The sequence below is a fragment of the Salvelinus fontinalis genome, unplaced genomic scaffold (genome assembly GCF_029448725.1).
Source record: "Salvelinus fontinalis isolate EN_2023a unplaced genomic scaffold, ASM2944872v1 scaffold_0355, whole genome shotgun sequence".
Classification (NCBI taxonomy): Eukaryota; Metazoa; Chordata; class Actinopteri; order Salmoniformes; family Salmonidae; genus Salvelinus; species Salvelinus fontinalis.
The window spans coordinates 18,203-35,047 of NW_026600564.1; the positions used below are offsets into that span (position 1 = coordinate 18,203).

The 16,845-nt window shown below is 41.7% G+C and overlaps 1 protein-coding gene across 1 annotated transcript; it reads left to right on the forward strand.

Moving 5' to 3' along the window:
• Positions 1–603: 603 nt before the first annotated feature.
• On the forward strand, positions 604–15,926 carry LOC129845740 (gastrula zinc finger protein XlCGF17.1-like). The gene is made up of 2 exons (XM_055913628.1): positions 604–744; positions 14,238–15,926. Exons 1-2 carry the CDS (start codon positions 639–641, stop codon positions 15,053–15,055), a joined length of 924 nt encoding a protein of 307 aa, XP_055769603.1. The 5' UTR covers positions 604–638; the 3' UTR covers positions 15,056–15,926.
• The last annotated feature ends 919 nt before the right edge of the window (positions 15,927–16,845 follow it).

Below are 16,845 nucleotides of genomic sequence, written 5' to 3' on the forward strand. Positions count from 1 at the left end.
ATTTTCCTGTCCAGCTAACCCTTCAAAATGTAATGAGTACTTTTGGGTGTCAGGGAAAATGTATGGAGTAAAAAGTACATCATTTTCTTTAGGAATATAGTGAAGTAAAAGTCAAATTAGTCAAAAATAGTAAAGTACAGATTCCCTGAAAAACTACTTAAATCGTACTTTAAAGTATTTTTTACTTAAGTACTTTATACCACTGATCACAAAAAAAGCATAATTAAAGTGGCTAATTTAGGCCCTTTTCAGACATATATTCAAGCCTCTTGTAACACTCTGTAATTGCGATAGATGGTCATAAGTTTACCATCTGTATGATGTTCTCGTTCACACAGGAGAGAGACATGACTATCGTGGATCCTCTGGGGAGCCTCAACAACATCCTGCTGACGAGGAAGAGAAGAGTCTCTCCAGATCAGAACACCAGATGGTACAGCTTGGTTTGGTCTAGCATACAGCTTGCTCTATCGGGGTTTGGGCTGGGTTTCTGTGAAACTTTATGTCAACAGTGACATCAGCATCCATAATGATATGTGTCTGTGTCCCCTCTTTATGGTTACCAGGACAACGCTAGCCCTTCCTCCCTCCCGGAGTCCCTATGTCGTGCCTCTCCCGGTAGCACCTTACTGCTGGGTATGAAGAGGTTGTCTGTACAGCTGGTGGACTGCAGGAAAACAACGGGGCTGAGTGGAACTGTGAGAGGAGGAGAAGAGAAGAAAGGATCAGATTTGACACATCAAAGTAAGTGCTGTAGTTTGAACAAATACAATAGATCTGCCCACTGGTATCTGTTACCAGGACAACCAGCAGAGTTCTGTTAGTTGACATGAAGATGGACTGGTATCTTTTACTAGTAGGGCTGTCACAGACTAATAAACATCTTGTTTGACTTAGTCACCTGTTCTTTCGACCAATCAATTGGTACACATTTTAAACGTGTATTTCTATATATACACTACCGTTGAAAAGTTTTTGGTCAATTAGAAATGTCCTTGTTTTTGAAAGAAAAGCACATTTTTGTCCAATAAAATAACATCAAATTGATCAGAGATACAGTGTAAACATTGTTAATGTTTTAAATGACTGTTAAATGATTGCACCGGGAGCCGGTGCCATGGTGCCCATCCCCCACTGAAGCGGGTTCATCCAGCCGGACTCCTGCTGTCTCTGGCTCCACACCTACCCCCGCCCGGCCAGCTAGAGGTGGGAAGAAGGTAACAAAGAAGCGGAGGAAGGGAAGTGTGGAACCTGCTGGTAGAGAGGTAGAGGGGCAATGGCACTCTGTGCTAGAGGAAGATGTGGAGCCTCGTGCTCCAGTTTTCAGACCTAAAAGGCAACCGGGACCCCAACTGGATATGACATCGAAGTATAGCCTGATGCAACTTTTCCAACTGTTTTTCACCCCGGCAGTTGTTGATTCCCTTGTTTGCAATACTAACAAGTATGGGGCTAGGAAGCAAGCAGGAAAGAAACAGGAATGGAAGCCCATTTCCATGTCAGACATTTTCTGCTACCTTTCACTGGTAATTTACATGGGGCTGGTGAAGTTGAAAACCCTAAAGGATTACTGGAAAACATCCGAACTCTATCAACTGCCTTTCCCCCCCACTGTTATGTCCTCTACAAGGTTTTTAATTATCTCACGGGCGCTTCACATCAGTGACCCAGAAGATGATGAGGAGAATGACAGGAGGAGAGGCACCGCACGGTTTGACAGGCTCTGCAAAGTCAAACCTCTCTACGCCAGCATGGTTGAGGCTTGCAAGACCCATTTTCAGCCCGCCCAGAACTTGTCCATAGATGAAAGGATGGTAGCCTCAAAGGCCAGAATTGGCCTAAAACAATACATGCGTAACAAGCCAACTAAGTGGGGTTACAAGCTGTTTGTTTTGGCTGATTCTGTGTGTGCATACACATGCAATATTTTTGTCTATGAGGGGAAGAACACTTGTGCGACTGGTAAGGGACTTAGCTATGACTCTGTGATGGCGTTATTGGATTTCCAACTGCTGGGGAAGGGCTACAAACTATTTGTGGACAACCTATACACATGCCCTACCCTGTTTGCAGACCTGAGGAAGCTAGAGGTGTGGGCTTGTGGCACTATTCGGACCAACAGAGTGGGCTTTCCAAAGACAAAAGTAAATGACATGCCTAAGCAGGCTGAGCGGGGTACCATGCGATGGATCCGTGAAGATGGCCTGCTGTTTGTGAAGTGGATGGACACTAGAGAAGTGGTGATGTGCTCCACTATTCACAAGTCCTTCAATGGCGACCATGTCAGTAGGCGTGTGAAAGACGCCATGGGTGCATGGACCACCAAAAATGTCCCCATTCCTGCAGCCATCAAGGACTACAACAAGAGCATGGGAGGTGTAGACCTATCAGACGCACTGATAGGGTACTACAATGTTCTACACAAAACAAAGAAGTGGTACAAGACATTGTTTTACCACTTCATTGACATTGCTGTGGTGAATTCCTTCATCCTGCAGAAGGAAATGGCGAAGTGCTGTGGACAGCCCCCCATCACACAGCTAGCCTTCAGGGAGCTGCTCATCCGGGAGCTTGCTGCCTATCGCACAAAGTCCACTGCATCACGCTCTGCCCCCTCTACCTCTGCCCGCTCTACCTCTGCCCCCTCTACCTCTGCCCCCTCTACCTCTGCCCCCTCTACCTCTGCCCCCTCTACCTCTGCCCCCTCTACCTCTGCCCCCTCTACTCCTGCCTCCAGTGGTGTTCATATGCCACAGTTCATTACTGCAGGCATGACTGTGCCTCATGGCCAAAAGGCCACAGCATGGAGGCGTCGTTGTGTTCTGTGTCACATGAAGTCCCCCATCATCTGCACCACGTGTTCAGTTTGTCTCTGCTTTACCTCAGAAAGAGACTGCTATGGGACATGGCACAGGCAGCAAAATATTGTGTAGAAGACCTCTAAAGGCTCTACCCCTGTTTTTTTTTTGTTTTTTTTAAATAATTTTTTTTTTTTTTTCGTGTGTTAGAATTGCTTTTTGATATGTTGTATATAGTTATTTGCACTGTTGTATATAGTTATAGGTCATTTCACCAATTCGGCCACTTGGGTACATTTGGGCAACTTGTGTGGGACACCTGGGTGACTTCATGCTAAATGTCTTGTAGCACACTCATTTTGGAAGTTATCAGTCTAAAACTTTGCACAACTACAGTTGCCCTCTTGTGTTCTCCATCTAAATTGTCCCCAGCATCCTATCTGACTGTTTGGCTATTCCAGTACATGTGAAAAAGGATGCTACAACAATAAAAACAGAAAACATATGTTTATTTCCTTGTATTTTCTTCTACCAGATCTATTGTGTTATATTCTCCTACATTCAATTAACATTTCCACAAACTTCAGAATGTTTCCTTTTAAATGATACCAAGAATATGCATATCCTTGTTTCTAGGCATGAGCTACAGGCAGTTAGATTAGGGTATGTCTTCAGGCGGAAATTGAGAACAAGGGTTGCAGCCATAAGAGGTTGTTAAGGAGCCTGAAACAACACGAGAGAATACACACAGGTGAGAAGCCTTACCACTGCTCCCAGTGTGGCAAGTGTTTTAACCAGTTACGGAACCTGAAACAACATGAGAGAATACATAGTTAAAAAGCCTTACCACTGCTCCCAGTGTGGAAAGAGTTTTAACCAATTAAGCAACCTGAAAGCTCATGAGAAAATTGACACAGGGGAGAAGCCTTAACACTGCTCCCAGTGTGGAAGGAGTTTTAACCAGAAAAGCAACCTCAACCAACATAAGATAATACACAACGGGGAGAAGCCTTACCACTCCTCCCAGGTGCAAAGCTTTTGCCCATTTAGGAAGCCTGAAAGAACACATGAGACTGCACATAGAGGAGAAGGCTTACAAAAGCTCAGACTTTGGGAAAACCTTATGAAATTGCTTCTTCCAATTATTGATAAACATGTACCTGTTAAGAAACTGACTGTTAGAACTGTTAAGGCTCCATGGATTGATGAGGAAGTTAAAAACTGTATGTTTGAAAGAGTTGGGGCAAAAGGAGTGGCTAATAAGTCTGGCTGGCTTACGTACTGCAAATGGAGAAATTATGTGACCAAACTCAACAAAATAATACACCTTATTAGGAAGCCAAGATCAATGATATAAAGAATGATGGGGAAAAAAACTTGTAAAAAATCATAATGAAAGAAAAGCAGTGCAAGTATTACATTTTGTAAAGTTGGTGTGGGAGAGGTGGAAAAATTGTTATCGATCAATAATGACATTGACAACTTAGATGGGAAGCTACTGAGGACAGTAGCTGACTCTATAGCCACTCCTATCTGTCATATTTTTAATCTGAGCCTAGAAGAAAGTATTTTATCCTCAGGCCTGGAGGAAAGCCAAAGTAATTCCACTACCCAAGAGTGGTAAACACGGCCTTTACTGGTTCTAACAGCAGACCTATAAGCTTGCTGCCAGCTCTTAGCAAACTGTTGGGGAAAATTGTGTTTGACCAAATACAATGATATTTCTCTGTAAACAAATTAACAACAGACTTTCAGTATGCTTATAGAGAAGGGCACTCAACATGTGCTGCACTGACACAAATGACTGATGATTGTGTGAGAGAAATTGATAACAAGAAGATTGTGGGAGGTCTATTGTTAGATTTCAATGCAGCCTTTGATATTATTGACCATAACCTGTTTTTTAAGAATGTCTGTGTTATGGCTTTTCAACCTCTGCCATAATGTGGATTCAGAGCTATCTATCTACTAGAACTCAGAGGGTTTTTAATGGAAGCTTCTCTAATGTCAAACATATAAAGTGTAATGTACCTCAGTGCAGCTCTCTAGGCCCTCTACTCTTTTCTATTCTTACCAATGACCTGCCACTGGCATTAAACAAAGCATGTGTGTCCATGTATGCTGATGATTCAACGATATACGCATCAGCAACCACAGCTAATGAAGTCACTAATAAACTGGTACTGAACATCTCTAAAACTAAGAGCATTGTATTTGGTACAAATCATTCCTTAAGTTCTAGACCTCAGCTGAATCTGGTAATGAATTGTGTGGCTGTTGAACAAGTTGAGGAGACTAAATTACTTGGCATTACCTTAGATTGTAAACAGTCATGGTCAAAACATATAGATTCAATAGTTGTAAAGATGGGGAGAGGTCTAGCTGCAATAAAGAGATGCTCTGCTTTTTTTACACCACACTCCAAAAAGCAAGTTCTGCAGGCTCTAGTTTTGTCTAATCTTGATTATTGTCCAGTCGTGTGGTCCAGTGCTGCAAGGAAAGACCTAGTTAAGCTGCAGCTGGCCCAGAACAGAGCGGCAAGTATTGCTCTTAATTGTAATCAGAGGGCTGATATAAATACTATGCATGCCAGTCTCTCTTGGCTAAGAGTTGAGGAGAGACTGACTGCATCACTTCTTCTTTTTATAAGAAACATGAATGTGTTGAAAATCCCAAATTGTTTGCATAGTCTGTAAGGGAATTCTGCCCTATGTGCACAGAAGAGACCACAGGAAAACGTATTTGATCAGAGCTTAGTTTGTTTAATAAGGATTGCAACCCGGAGTTTACACTTACAGCAATTTGCAAGCAAGACACTCAGTTCAAAAGATGGTGTTTTCCCTTTTTATCCCCTACTGAGGATCACCCCGCCCAGGGTGATGTCCCTTAACTTTAATACCATATAAGCTCATAATTAATAGTTGCTAATACAAAGATGTCTCTGCTAGGCGGAGTTCAGCTTATTGCGTTATTGGCAGTTAGTTTCCCAATCACTCTTCCCCTTATTGCTATCATGTAAGACTGGAAGTAAGACTGGAACATAGTATCAACAGGAACTCTTAGTTCCCTTTATCCATCTGTTACCTAAAATATAGTTTCAACACGCAGACATCTGACTTTGTACAGTTGACCTTTTCATTCACTTGCAAGGTGTCAACCACTGATTCTTAATCTCAAGTTAAAGCAACACAAGAATCATTGTACTTGTGTCCCCAAGTTTCCAGAACAAATTCAAGAAAGCGTACAGTATTATATAGGACCCTTATTGCATGAAACTTCCTTCCATCTCATATTGCTCAAATAAACAGCAAACCTGGTTTCAAAAAACAGATAAAGCAACACCTCACGGCACAACCCCTCTCCCCTATTTGACCTAGGTAGTTTGTGTGTATGCATTGATATGTAGGTTACGTGTGCCTTTTACAAAATGTATGTAGTTCTGTCCTTGAGCTGTTCTTGTCTATTGATGTGCTGTATTATGTGTCATGTTTTGTGTGGACCCCAGGAAGAGTAGCTGCTGATTTTGCAACAGCTAATGGGGATCCTAATAAAATACCAAACTCTGTTATTCTCTCTGATAAAATATATGTATAAATAAATAAAAATATAAAAAGGCCATGGTGGCGAAGTAAATACAACACAGCAAGTAAAATAAAAACTAAAAACACTGGAATGGTTGGTTTGCAGTGGAAGAAAGCGCAAAGTAGAGACAGAAATAATGGGGTGCAAAGGAGCAAAATAAATAAATACAGTAGGTAAAGAGGTAGTTGTTTGGGCTAAATTATAGATGGGCTATGTACAGGTGCAGTAATCTATGAGCTGCTCTGACAGCTGGTGCTTAAAGCTAGTGAGGGAGATAAGTGTTTCCAGTTTCAGAGATTTTTGTAGTTCGTTCCAGTCATTGGCAGCAGAGAACTGGAAGGAGAGGCGGCCAAAGGAAGAATTGGTTTTGGGGGTGACCAGAGAGATAAACCTGCTGGAGCGCGTGCTACAGGTAGGTGTTGCTATGGTGACCAGCGAGCTGAGATAAGGGGGGACTTTACCTAGCAGGGTCTTGTAGATGACCTGGAACCAGTGGGTTTGGCGACGAGTATGAAGCGAGGGCCAGCCAACGAGAGTGTACAAGTCGCAGTGGTGGGTAGTATATGGGGCTTTGGTGACAAAACGGATGGCACTGTGATAGACTGCATCCAATTTATTGAGTAGGGTTTTGGAGGCTATTTTGTAAATGACATCACCGAAGTCGAGGATTGGTAGGATGGTCAATTTTACAAGGGTATGTTTGGCAGCATGAGTGAAGGATGCTTTGTTGCGGAATAGGAAGCCAATTCTAGATTTAACTTTGGATTGGAGATATTTGATGTGAGTCTGGAAGGAGAGTTTACAGTCTAACCAGACACCTAGCTCCTCCACGAAACACAGACCTTATTTGAAGTAGATCAAGACATTCTCTATGGAAGACATGAACGGTAAAATAACGAAGGAACCCCTTTCAAGTTCAGCCGCAAGTTATTACAGGAATTATAACGCGTCGACTGTTTCTCTCTAAACCAAATACCTTTGACTAATCTGGAAACTATCACCTCGAAAACAAAACGTTTATTCCGTTCCGTATTTTATCTAACGGGTGGCATCCATGAGTCTAAATATTCCTGTTACATTGCACAACCTTCAACCTTGACAATGTTATGTCATAATTACGTAAAATTCTGGCAAATTAGTTCGCAAAGAGCCAGGCGGCCCAAACTGTTGCATATACCCTGACTCTGCGTGCAATGAACGCAAGAGAAATGACACAATTTCACCTGGTTAATATTGCCTGCTAACCTGGATTTCTTTTAGCTAAATATGCAGGTTTAAAAATATATACTTGTGTATTGATTTTAAGAAAGGCATTGATTTTAAGAAAGGCATTGATGTTTATGGTTAAGCACACATTGGAGCAATGACAGTCATTGATTGATTGTTTTTTATAAGATAAGTTTAATGCTAGCTAACAACTTACCTTAGCTTACTGCATTCGCGTAACAGGCAGGCTCCTCGTGGAGTGCAATGTAATCAGGTGTTAGACCATTGGACTATTTAACTGTAAGGTTGCAAGATTGGATCCCCCGAGCTGACAAGGTTAAAAATCATGCAGAACGTTCCTAGGCCATCATTGAAAGTAAGAATGTGTTCTTAACTGACTTGCCTAGTTTAATAAAGATTAAATAAAGGTGTAAAAAAATATAGAAAATAAAATAAAATCGGGGCCCAAAAATACCGATTTCCGACTGTTATGAAAAATTGAAATCGGCCCTAATTAACTGGCCATTCCGATTAATCGGTCGACCTCTACTTCCTATAAGAGTTCTTATAGGACCAGCGCACAAATAATATAATAATAATAAATGATTTTGCTCTTTATTTATTAACAATCTTACATATTAAACCTTATTTGTTCTTTGACATTTGTAAATAACTCACCACAGGTTAATGAGAAGGGTGTGCTTGAAAGGATGCACATAACTCTGCAATGTTGTATTGGAGAGAGTCTCAGTCTAAAATAATTTTCCACACAGTCTGTGTCTGTATTTAAAATGTGTCAATACTTTGCGCCCTTGATAACCAGCGCGCCCATAGACACTGTACATTCGATAGGCAATGAGTTGAAAACTACAAACCTCAGATTTCACACTTCCTGGTTGGATTTTTCTCAGGTTTTTGCCTGCCATATGAGTTCTGTTATACTCACAGACATAATTCAAACAGTTTTAGAAACTTAAGAGTGTTTTCTATCCAATACTACTAATGATATGCATATATTAGCTTCTGGGCCTGAGTAGCAGGAAGTTTACTCTGGGCACGCTTTTCAACCGAACGTGAAAATGCTGCCCCCTTATCCCAAACAGGTTAAGTACTGCAGTGCATCTCCTCCTCATGGACTGCACCAGATTTGACAGTACTTGCTGTGAGATGTTACCCCACTCTTCCACCAAGGCACCTGCAAGTTCCCAGACATTTCTGGGGGGAATGGCCCTAGCTCTCACCCTCCGATCCAACAGGTCCCAGACGTGCGCAATGGGATTGAGATCCGGGCTCTTCGCTGGCCATGGCAGAACACTGACATTCCGGTCTTGCAGGAGATCACGCACAGAAGGAGCAGTATGGCTGGTGGCATTGTCATGCTGGAGGGTCATGTCAGGATGACCATGCAGGAAGGGTACCACATGAGGGAGGAGGATGTCTTCCCTGTAACGCACACCGTTGAGATTGCCTGCAATGACAACAAGCTCAGTCTGATGATGCTGTGACACACCGCCCCAGACCATGACGGCCCCTCCACCTACAAATCGATCCCGTTCCAAAGTGCAGGCCTCGGTGTAATGCTCATTCCTTCGACGATAAACGCGAATCCGACGATAAACGCGAATCCGACCATCACCCCTGGAGACAAAACCGCGACTTGTCAGTGAAAAGCACTTTTTGCCAGTCCTGTCTGGTCCAGTGACGGTGGGTTTGTGCCCAGAGGCGACGTTGTTGCCGATGATGTCTGGTGAGGACCTGCCTTTCAACAGGCCTACAAGCCCTTAGTCCAGCCTCTCTCATTCAATTGCGGACAGTCTGAGCTAGAGGTCGGCCGATTAATCGGAATGGCCGATTAATTAGGGCCGATTTCAAGTTTTCATATTCGGAAATCGGTATTTTTGGGCGCCGATTTGCATTATTATTATTATTATTATATATTTTTTATACCTTTAATTAACTAGGCAAGTCAGTTAAGAACACATTCTTATTTTCAATGACGGCCTAGGAACGGTGAGTTAACTGCCTTGTTCAGGGGCAGAACGACAGATTTTCACCTTGTCTGTTATGCAAATGCAGTAAGGCAAGGTAAGTTGCTAGCTAGCATTAAACTTATCTTATAAAAAACAATCAATCATAACCACTAGTTAACTACACATGGTTGATGATATTACTAGGTATTATCTAGCGTGTCCTGCGTTGCATATAATCTGACTGAGCATACAAGTATCTACGTTTCTGACTGAACGGTGGTAGGCAGAAGCAGGCGCGTAAACATTCATTCAAAAAGCACTTTCGTGCGTTTTGCCATCAGCTCTTCGTTGTGCGTCAAGCATTGCGCTGTTTATGACTTCAAGCCTATCAACTCCCGAGATGAGGCTGGTGTAACCGAAGTGAAATGGCTAGCTAGTTAGCGCTCGCTAATAGCGTTTCAAAGGTCTCTCGCTCTGAGCCTTCTAGTAGTTATTCCCCTTGCTCTGCATGGGTAGCGCTGCTTCGATGGTGGCTGTTGTCGTTGTGTAGCTGGTCCGAGCCCAGGGAGGAGCGAGGAGAGGGATGGAAGCTATACTGTTACACTTGCAATACTAAAGTGCCTATAAGAACATCCAATAGTCAAAGGTTAATGGAATACAAATGGTATAGAGGGAAATAGTCCTATAATTCCTATAATAACTACAACCTAAAACTTCTTACCTGGGAATATTGAAGACTCACGTTAAAAGGAACTACCAGCTTTCATATGTTCTCATGTTCTGAGCAAGGAACTGAAACGTTAGCTTTCTTACATAGCACATATTGCACTTTTACTTTCTTCTCCAACACTTTGTTTTTGCATCATTTAAACCAAATTGAACATGTTTCATTATTTACTTGAGGCTAAATTGATTATATTGATGTATTATATTAAGTTAAAATAAGTGTTCCTTCAGTATTGTTGTAATTTTCATTATTACAAATAAATAAATAAAAATCGGCCGATTAATCGGTATCGGCTTTTTTGGTCCTCCAATAATCGGTATCAGTATCGGCGTTGAAAAATCATAATCGGTCGACCTCTAGTCTGAGCACCGATGGAGGGATTGTGCGTTCCTGGTGTAACTTGGGCAGTTGTTGTTGCCATCCTGTACCTGTAGGTGTGATGTTCGGATGTACCGATCCTGTGCAGGTGTTGTTACACGTGGTCTGTCACTGCGAGGACGATAAGCTGTCCTTCCTGTCTCCCTGTAGCGCTGTCTTAGGCGTCTCACAGTACAGACATTGCAATTTATTGCCCTGGCCACATCTGCAGTCCTCATGCCTCCTTGCAGAATGCCTAAGGCACGTTCACGCAGATGAGCAGGGACCCGGGGCATCTTTTTTTTTGTGTTTTTCAGAGTCAGTAGAAAGGCCTCTTTAGAGTCCTAAGTTTTCATAACTGTGACCTTAATTGCCTACCGTCTGTAAGCTGTTTGTGTCTTAACGACCGTTCCACAGGTGCATGTTCATTAATTGTTAATGGTTCATTGAACAAGCATGGGAAACAGTGTTTCAACCCTTTACAATGAAGATCTGTGACGTTATTTAAATTTTTACAAATATTCTTTGAAAGACAGGGTCCTGAAAAAGACCCGTAATTTTTTTTGCTGAGTTTATTTTGTACAGTTCATTATATAGTGGGGCAAAAAAGTTTTTAGTCAGCCACCAATTGTGCAAGTTCTCCCACTTAAAAAGATGAGAGAGGCCTGTAATTTTCATCATAGGTACATTTCAACTATGACAGTCAAAATGAGGGGAAAAAATCCAGAAAATCACATTGTAGGATTTTTAATGAATTTGTTTGCAAATTATGGTGGAAAATAAGTATTTGGTCACCTACAAACAAGCAAGATTTCTGGCTCTCACAGACATGTAACTTCTTCTTTAAGAGGCACCTCTGTCCTCCACTCGTTACCTGTATTAATGGCACCTGTTTAAACTTGTTATCAGTATAAAATTCTTCTGGGGATGAGTAGCTGGCAGTTGAATTTGGATATGCTTTTCATCCAAACTTGAAAATGCTGACCCCTATCCTAGAGAAGTTTTTAACGAATGCACTGTGTGTGTGTATACTGAACCAAAATATAAACAACGATTTACAGTTTATATGAGTCAGTGATTGTAAATAAATAAATGAGGCCCTAATCTATGGACTTTACATAACTGGGCAGGGGCGCAGCCATTGGTGGGCCCTGGAGGGCATACGCCCACCCATTGCGGAGCCAGGCCCAGCCAATCAGAATGAGTTTTTCCCCACAAAAGGGCTTCATTACAAAGAGAAATACAACTCGGGCGGCTGGTCTCAGACAATGTGGAGGTCCTGGGCTGGCGTCGTTATATGTGTTCTGTGGTTGTGAGGCCAGTTGGATGTACTGCCAAATTCTCTAAAATGACGTTGGAGGCAGCTTCTGGTAGAGAATTTTAACATTCAATTATCTGGTAACAGCTCCAGTGGATATTCCTGCAGTCAGTATGCCAATTGCACCCTCCCTCAAAAGTTGAGAGATCTGTGGCATTGTGTTGTGTGACAGAACTGCACATTTTAGTGGCCTTTTATTATCCCCAGCACAAGGTGCACCTGTGCAATGATCATGCTATTTAATCAGCTTGATATGCCACACCTATCAGGTGGATGGATTATCTTGGCAAAGAATAAATGTTAACTAACAGGGATGTAAAAAATTCTGCAATCTTTTTTTTCAGCTCATGAAACATCCAACACTTTACATTTTGTGTTTATATTTTTGTTTATTGTAGTTATTCTCAGTTTTAGGAACATCTTCCCAAATATTTCACTTTATTTTTTACTTTACCCAAAATATGACATCAGCCATAGTCAAAATGTTGAAAATCTGTGAACGTCTAAATAAGAAATTGGGCCATTTAAACAGCAGGTGTCGAACCCTTTCGACAATGGGGAGATTTTACTGATGTGCGTTGTGTCTTCGATGTAAAAACAAGTTTTGGACTTCCACTTAAAATTACTTATTTACTTATTTTATGTTTAAGGAAGTGTGTACAGTTGTGGCCAAAAGTTTTGAGAATGACACAAATTTGAATTTTCAGTCTGCTGCCTCAGTTTGTATGATGGCAATTTGCATATACTCCAGAATGTTATGAAGAGTGATCAGATGAATTGTAATTAATTGCAAAGTCCCTCTTTGCCATGCAAATTAACTGAATCCCCCCCAAAACTGGAAGCTTCAAAAGGAGGGTGGTGCTTGGAATCATTGTTCTTCCTCTGTCACCCATGGTTACCTGCAAGGAAACACGTGCCGTCATCATTGCTTTGCACAAAAAAGGCTTCAAATGCAAGGCTATTGCTGCCAGTAAGATTGCACCTAAATCAACACTTTATCGGATCATCGATAACTTCAAGGAGAGCGGTTCAATTGTTGTGAAGAAGGCTTCAGAGCGGTTTAATTGTTGTGAAGAAGGCTTCAGGGCACCCAAGAAAGTCCAGCAAGCGCCAGGACCGTCTCCTGAAGTTGATTCAGCTGCGGGATCGGGGCACCACCAGTACAGAGCTTGCTCAGGAATGGCAGCAGGCAGGTGTGAGTGCATCTGCACACATACTGATATTCTGCAAAAGGTACAGGTATTGGACTGCTGAGTACTGGGGTAAAGTCATTTTCTCTGATGAATCCCCTTTTCGATTGTTTGGGGCATCTGGAAAAAAGCTTGTCCGGAGAAGACAAGGTGAGCGCTTCCATCAGTCCTGTGTCATGCCAACGGTAAAGCATCCTGAGACCATTCATGTGTGGGGTTGCTTTTCAGCCAAGGGTGTGGGCTCAGTCACAATGTTGCCTAAGAACACAGCCATGAATAAGGAATGCTACCAACACATCCTCCGAGAGCAACTTCTCCCAACCATCCAGGAACAGTTCGGTGACCAACAATGCCTTTTCCAGCATGAAGGAGCACCTTGCCATAAGGCAAACATGATAAGTGGCTCGGGGAACAAAACAGCAATATTTTGGGTCCATGGCCAGAAATCTCCCCAGACCTTAATCCCATTGAGAACCTGTGGTCAATCCTCAAGAGGCGGGTGGACAAACAATAACCCACCAATTCTGACAAACTCCAAGCATTGATTATGCAAGAATGGGCTGCCATCAGTCAGGATGTGGCCCAGAAGTTAATTGACACCAGGGTCTTGAAAAAGTAGGGTCAACACTGCAAATATTGACTCTTTGCATCAACTTCATGTCATTGCCAATAAAAGCCTTTGACACTTATGAAATGCTTGTAATTATACTTCAGTATTTCATAGTAACATCTGACAAAAATATCTGAAGACACTGAAGCAGCAAACTTTGTGGAAATTAATATTTGTGTCATTCTCAAAACTTTTGGCCACGACTGTAGCTCGCATTCTGTATCATACAGCTATGAAAGTTATATATTTAGAACCACCTGCTCGATTGGAATTAAGCGACGTCTGTGTCTTGAGTGTCCAAGAACGGTTTAGTTTGTGTTCTGACTTTACCAGGAAACTCTACAACAGTTGTTTTAAAATCACACCAAGATTGTTAAAACTGGCCTTATGTTATTGAGCGATCTGATTAGGAAGGCCTATTTATCATGTGGAGGTTTCATTCATGTCTCTTTTTTTTTTAAACACACTGTCTTTGGCAGGAGAAAGACCACACTCAGAGGAACCAGAGCCAGGGATGTCCAAACCAACAAGAAGACACCAGTGTTCCCACTGTGGAAAGTGTTTTAACCAGTTAGGGAACCTGAAACAACACGAGAGAATACACACAGTTGAGAAGCCTTACCACTGCTCAGAGTGTGGAAAGTGTTTCAACCGGCCAGGGGATCTGAAAAAACATGAGAGAATACACACAGGGGAGAAGCCTTACCACTGCTCCCAGTGTGGAAAGAGTTTTGACCAATTATGGAGCCTGAAAGTTCATGAGATAATACACACAGGGGAGAGGCCTTACCACTGCTCCCAGTGTGGCAAATGTTTTTACCATTTAGGGAACCTGAAACAACATGAGAGAATACACACAGGGGAGAAGCCTTACCACTGCTCCCAGTGTGGCAAGTGTTTTTACCAGTTAGGGAACCTGAAACTACATGGGAGAATACACACAGGGGAGAAGCCTTACCACTGCTCCCAGTGTGGAAAGAGTTTTAACCAATTATGGAGCCTGAAAGGTCACGAGATAATACACACAGGGGAGAAGCCTTACCACTGCTCCCAGTGTGGCAAGTGTTTCAACCGGTCAGGGGATCTGAAAAAACATGAGAGAATACACACAGGGGAGAAGCCTTACCACTGCTCCCAGTGTGGTAAGAAGTTTAACCATTTATTTAACCTGAAAAGACATGAGAGATTACACACAGGGGAGAAGCCTTACCACTGCTCCCAGTGTGGAAAGTGTTTCAACCAGTCAGGGGAACTGAAAACACATGAGAGAAAACACACAGGGGTGTTCCCAGTGTGAAAAAAGTGTTAAACCTAACACCTACTTGAAAAAACATAGCAGAATACACACAGGGTAGAAGTCTTACAAATGCTCAGACTGTGGAAAGACATATTACTCATCAGTCACTTAAAAGTCATGTGAGAATCCACACTGGAGAGAATAATTACTTCTCCTAGTGTGAATATTGATATTTAACATCACATTGGCTTAATTAGTCCAGTGTGTAAATTGATATTTTACATCACATTAACTTAAAATTCATCAGAGAACATACACAGTGCTCCCGTTGTCTTATATTGTTGACTGATAATGTGTTTACCTGTTTTTACCATATGAAATTAAATGGTACAAGGTATACTCAAATGTATTTGTATGTTTTTATTAGAAAACATGAAGTGAATATGGAGTATTTCAGTTTGAATATAGAGTAGATCAGATTCCATGTGTTTAAATGGTCCTTTTTAAAACTCTGTGTTTGTGTTTATCTGGGTGTGTCTTTCCTCCAGCACTACAGATAATACAGTGATATTTGGATGTGATGCATTTGTTCCATTGTTTACATTTGCATTGTTTGCCCACTGATGATTTAATGAAATGAAAATATTCACAGATTCTGTAATGGAAAATGTTAATTGTATGTGTCCACATAACTGAGTATGTGACTAACCTTGTGAAACTGACCTATTATAATCTCCTGTTCCTGGGAGTATCATCCCGTGTTGCAAACCAGCTGCACCTGCATCCTTGTATGAATAAAGTCCCTCCCAGGAACAGGAAACTATAAAGATATGTGCTCATCACCCAATGCTTCAGGAATTCAGACTGTCTACACTGCACTGTGTAACTCTGTTATTCTCTCTGAGCTCAGAAATAAAGATTCTTGGTTTGACTTGGACTCCAGCAGATCCTTATTTTATAATATCCACCACAACTCTCCCACGGATTGCTGTTTATCATTGTCTCAATGAAGAGTTCTTTGTTTTACTTTCCTGGGGGCATTTACAAGCCTCCCACTGGTTGAATAAACGTTGTTTCCACGTCATTTCAACAAAACAAATCCATGTGATGATGTTTGATTAATGTGGAAAACTGATTGGATTTGTAAAAAGCCATCAACATCAGGAATCTTTATTTATTTTTCACCCAACTTGTAAATCCAATGATAGGTGACATTTTGTGTTGATTTCATGTTGAATTCACTTTAGTTGACGACTCAAAGAAATGTAAATAGAAACTAGATGTTGAACTGACGTCTGTGCCCAGTGGGCTGGTTTGAATACGTGGCAGGTGTTGGATCAATATCCACCTTAGTAGCTAAGTTTCCGTGCAACTTGCGACAGATTTTCATGTAAATATTCTTAAATATGTACAAAACAATATATGCATTTTCCCACCAGAAATGTTTCTTTCAAACAGACTAATTGCAGATATAAGGCTTTGTGTGAAAATCCCATATACCCTATGAAAAATACAAGTTAAATGGGTTTCCATCGCATTTTCAACTTTTGCGTTATATAGAAAACATGCTCTTTTCCCGTGCACTGTAGTCAGCAGCTCACAGATACAGTGCTGGTAGGCTACCTACATGATGAGATTATTATGGATGAGAGCGATATTATTTTATTTGTCAAATGGCAACCAAGCATCAATCATCATGTCACCAGAATAAGACCCTCAAAATGTATTGGAAAGGAGCATCAAGCCCATCACATGCAGTTTCACCACCCCGTGAAGTTCATAACTTACTTAATCTGTAGCCTAATAAACTGGATGGGTTCCCAAGTCGTAGAGGGAGGACCACACAACAT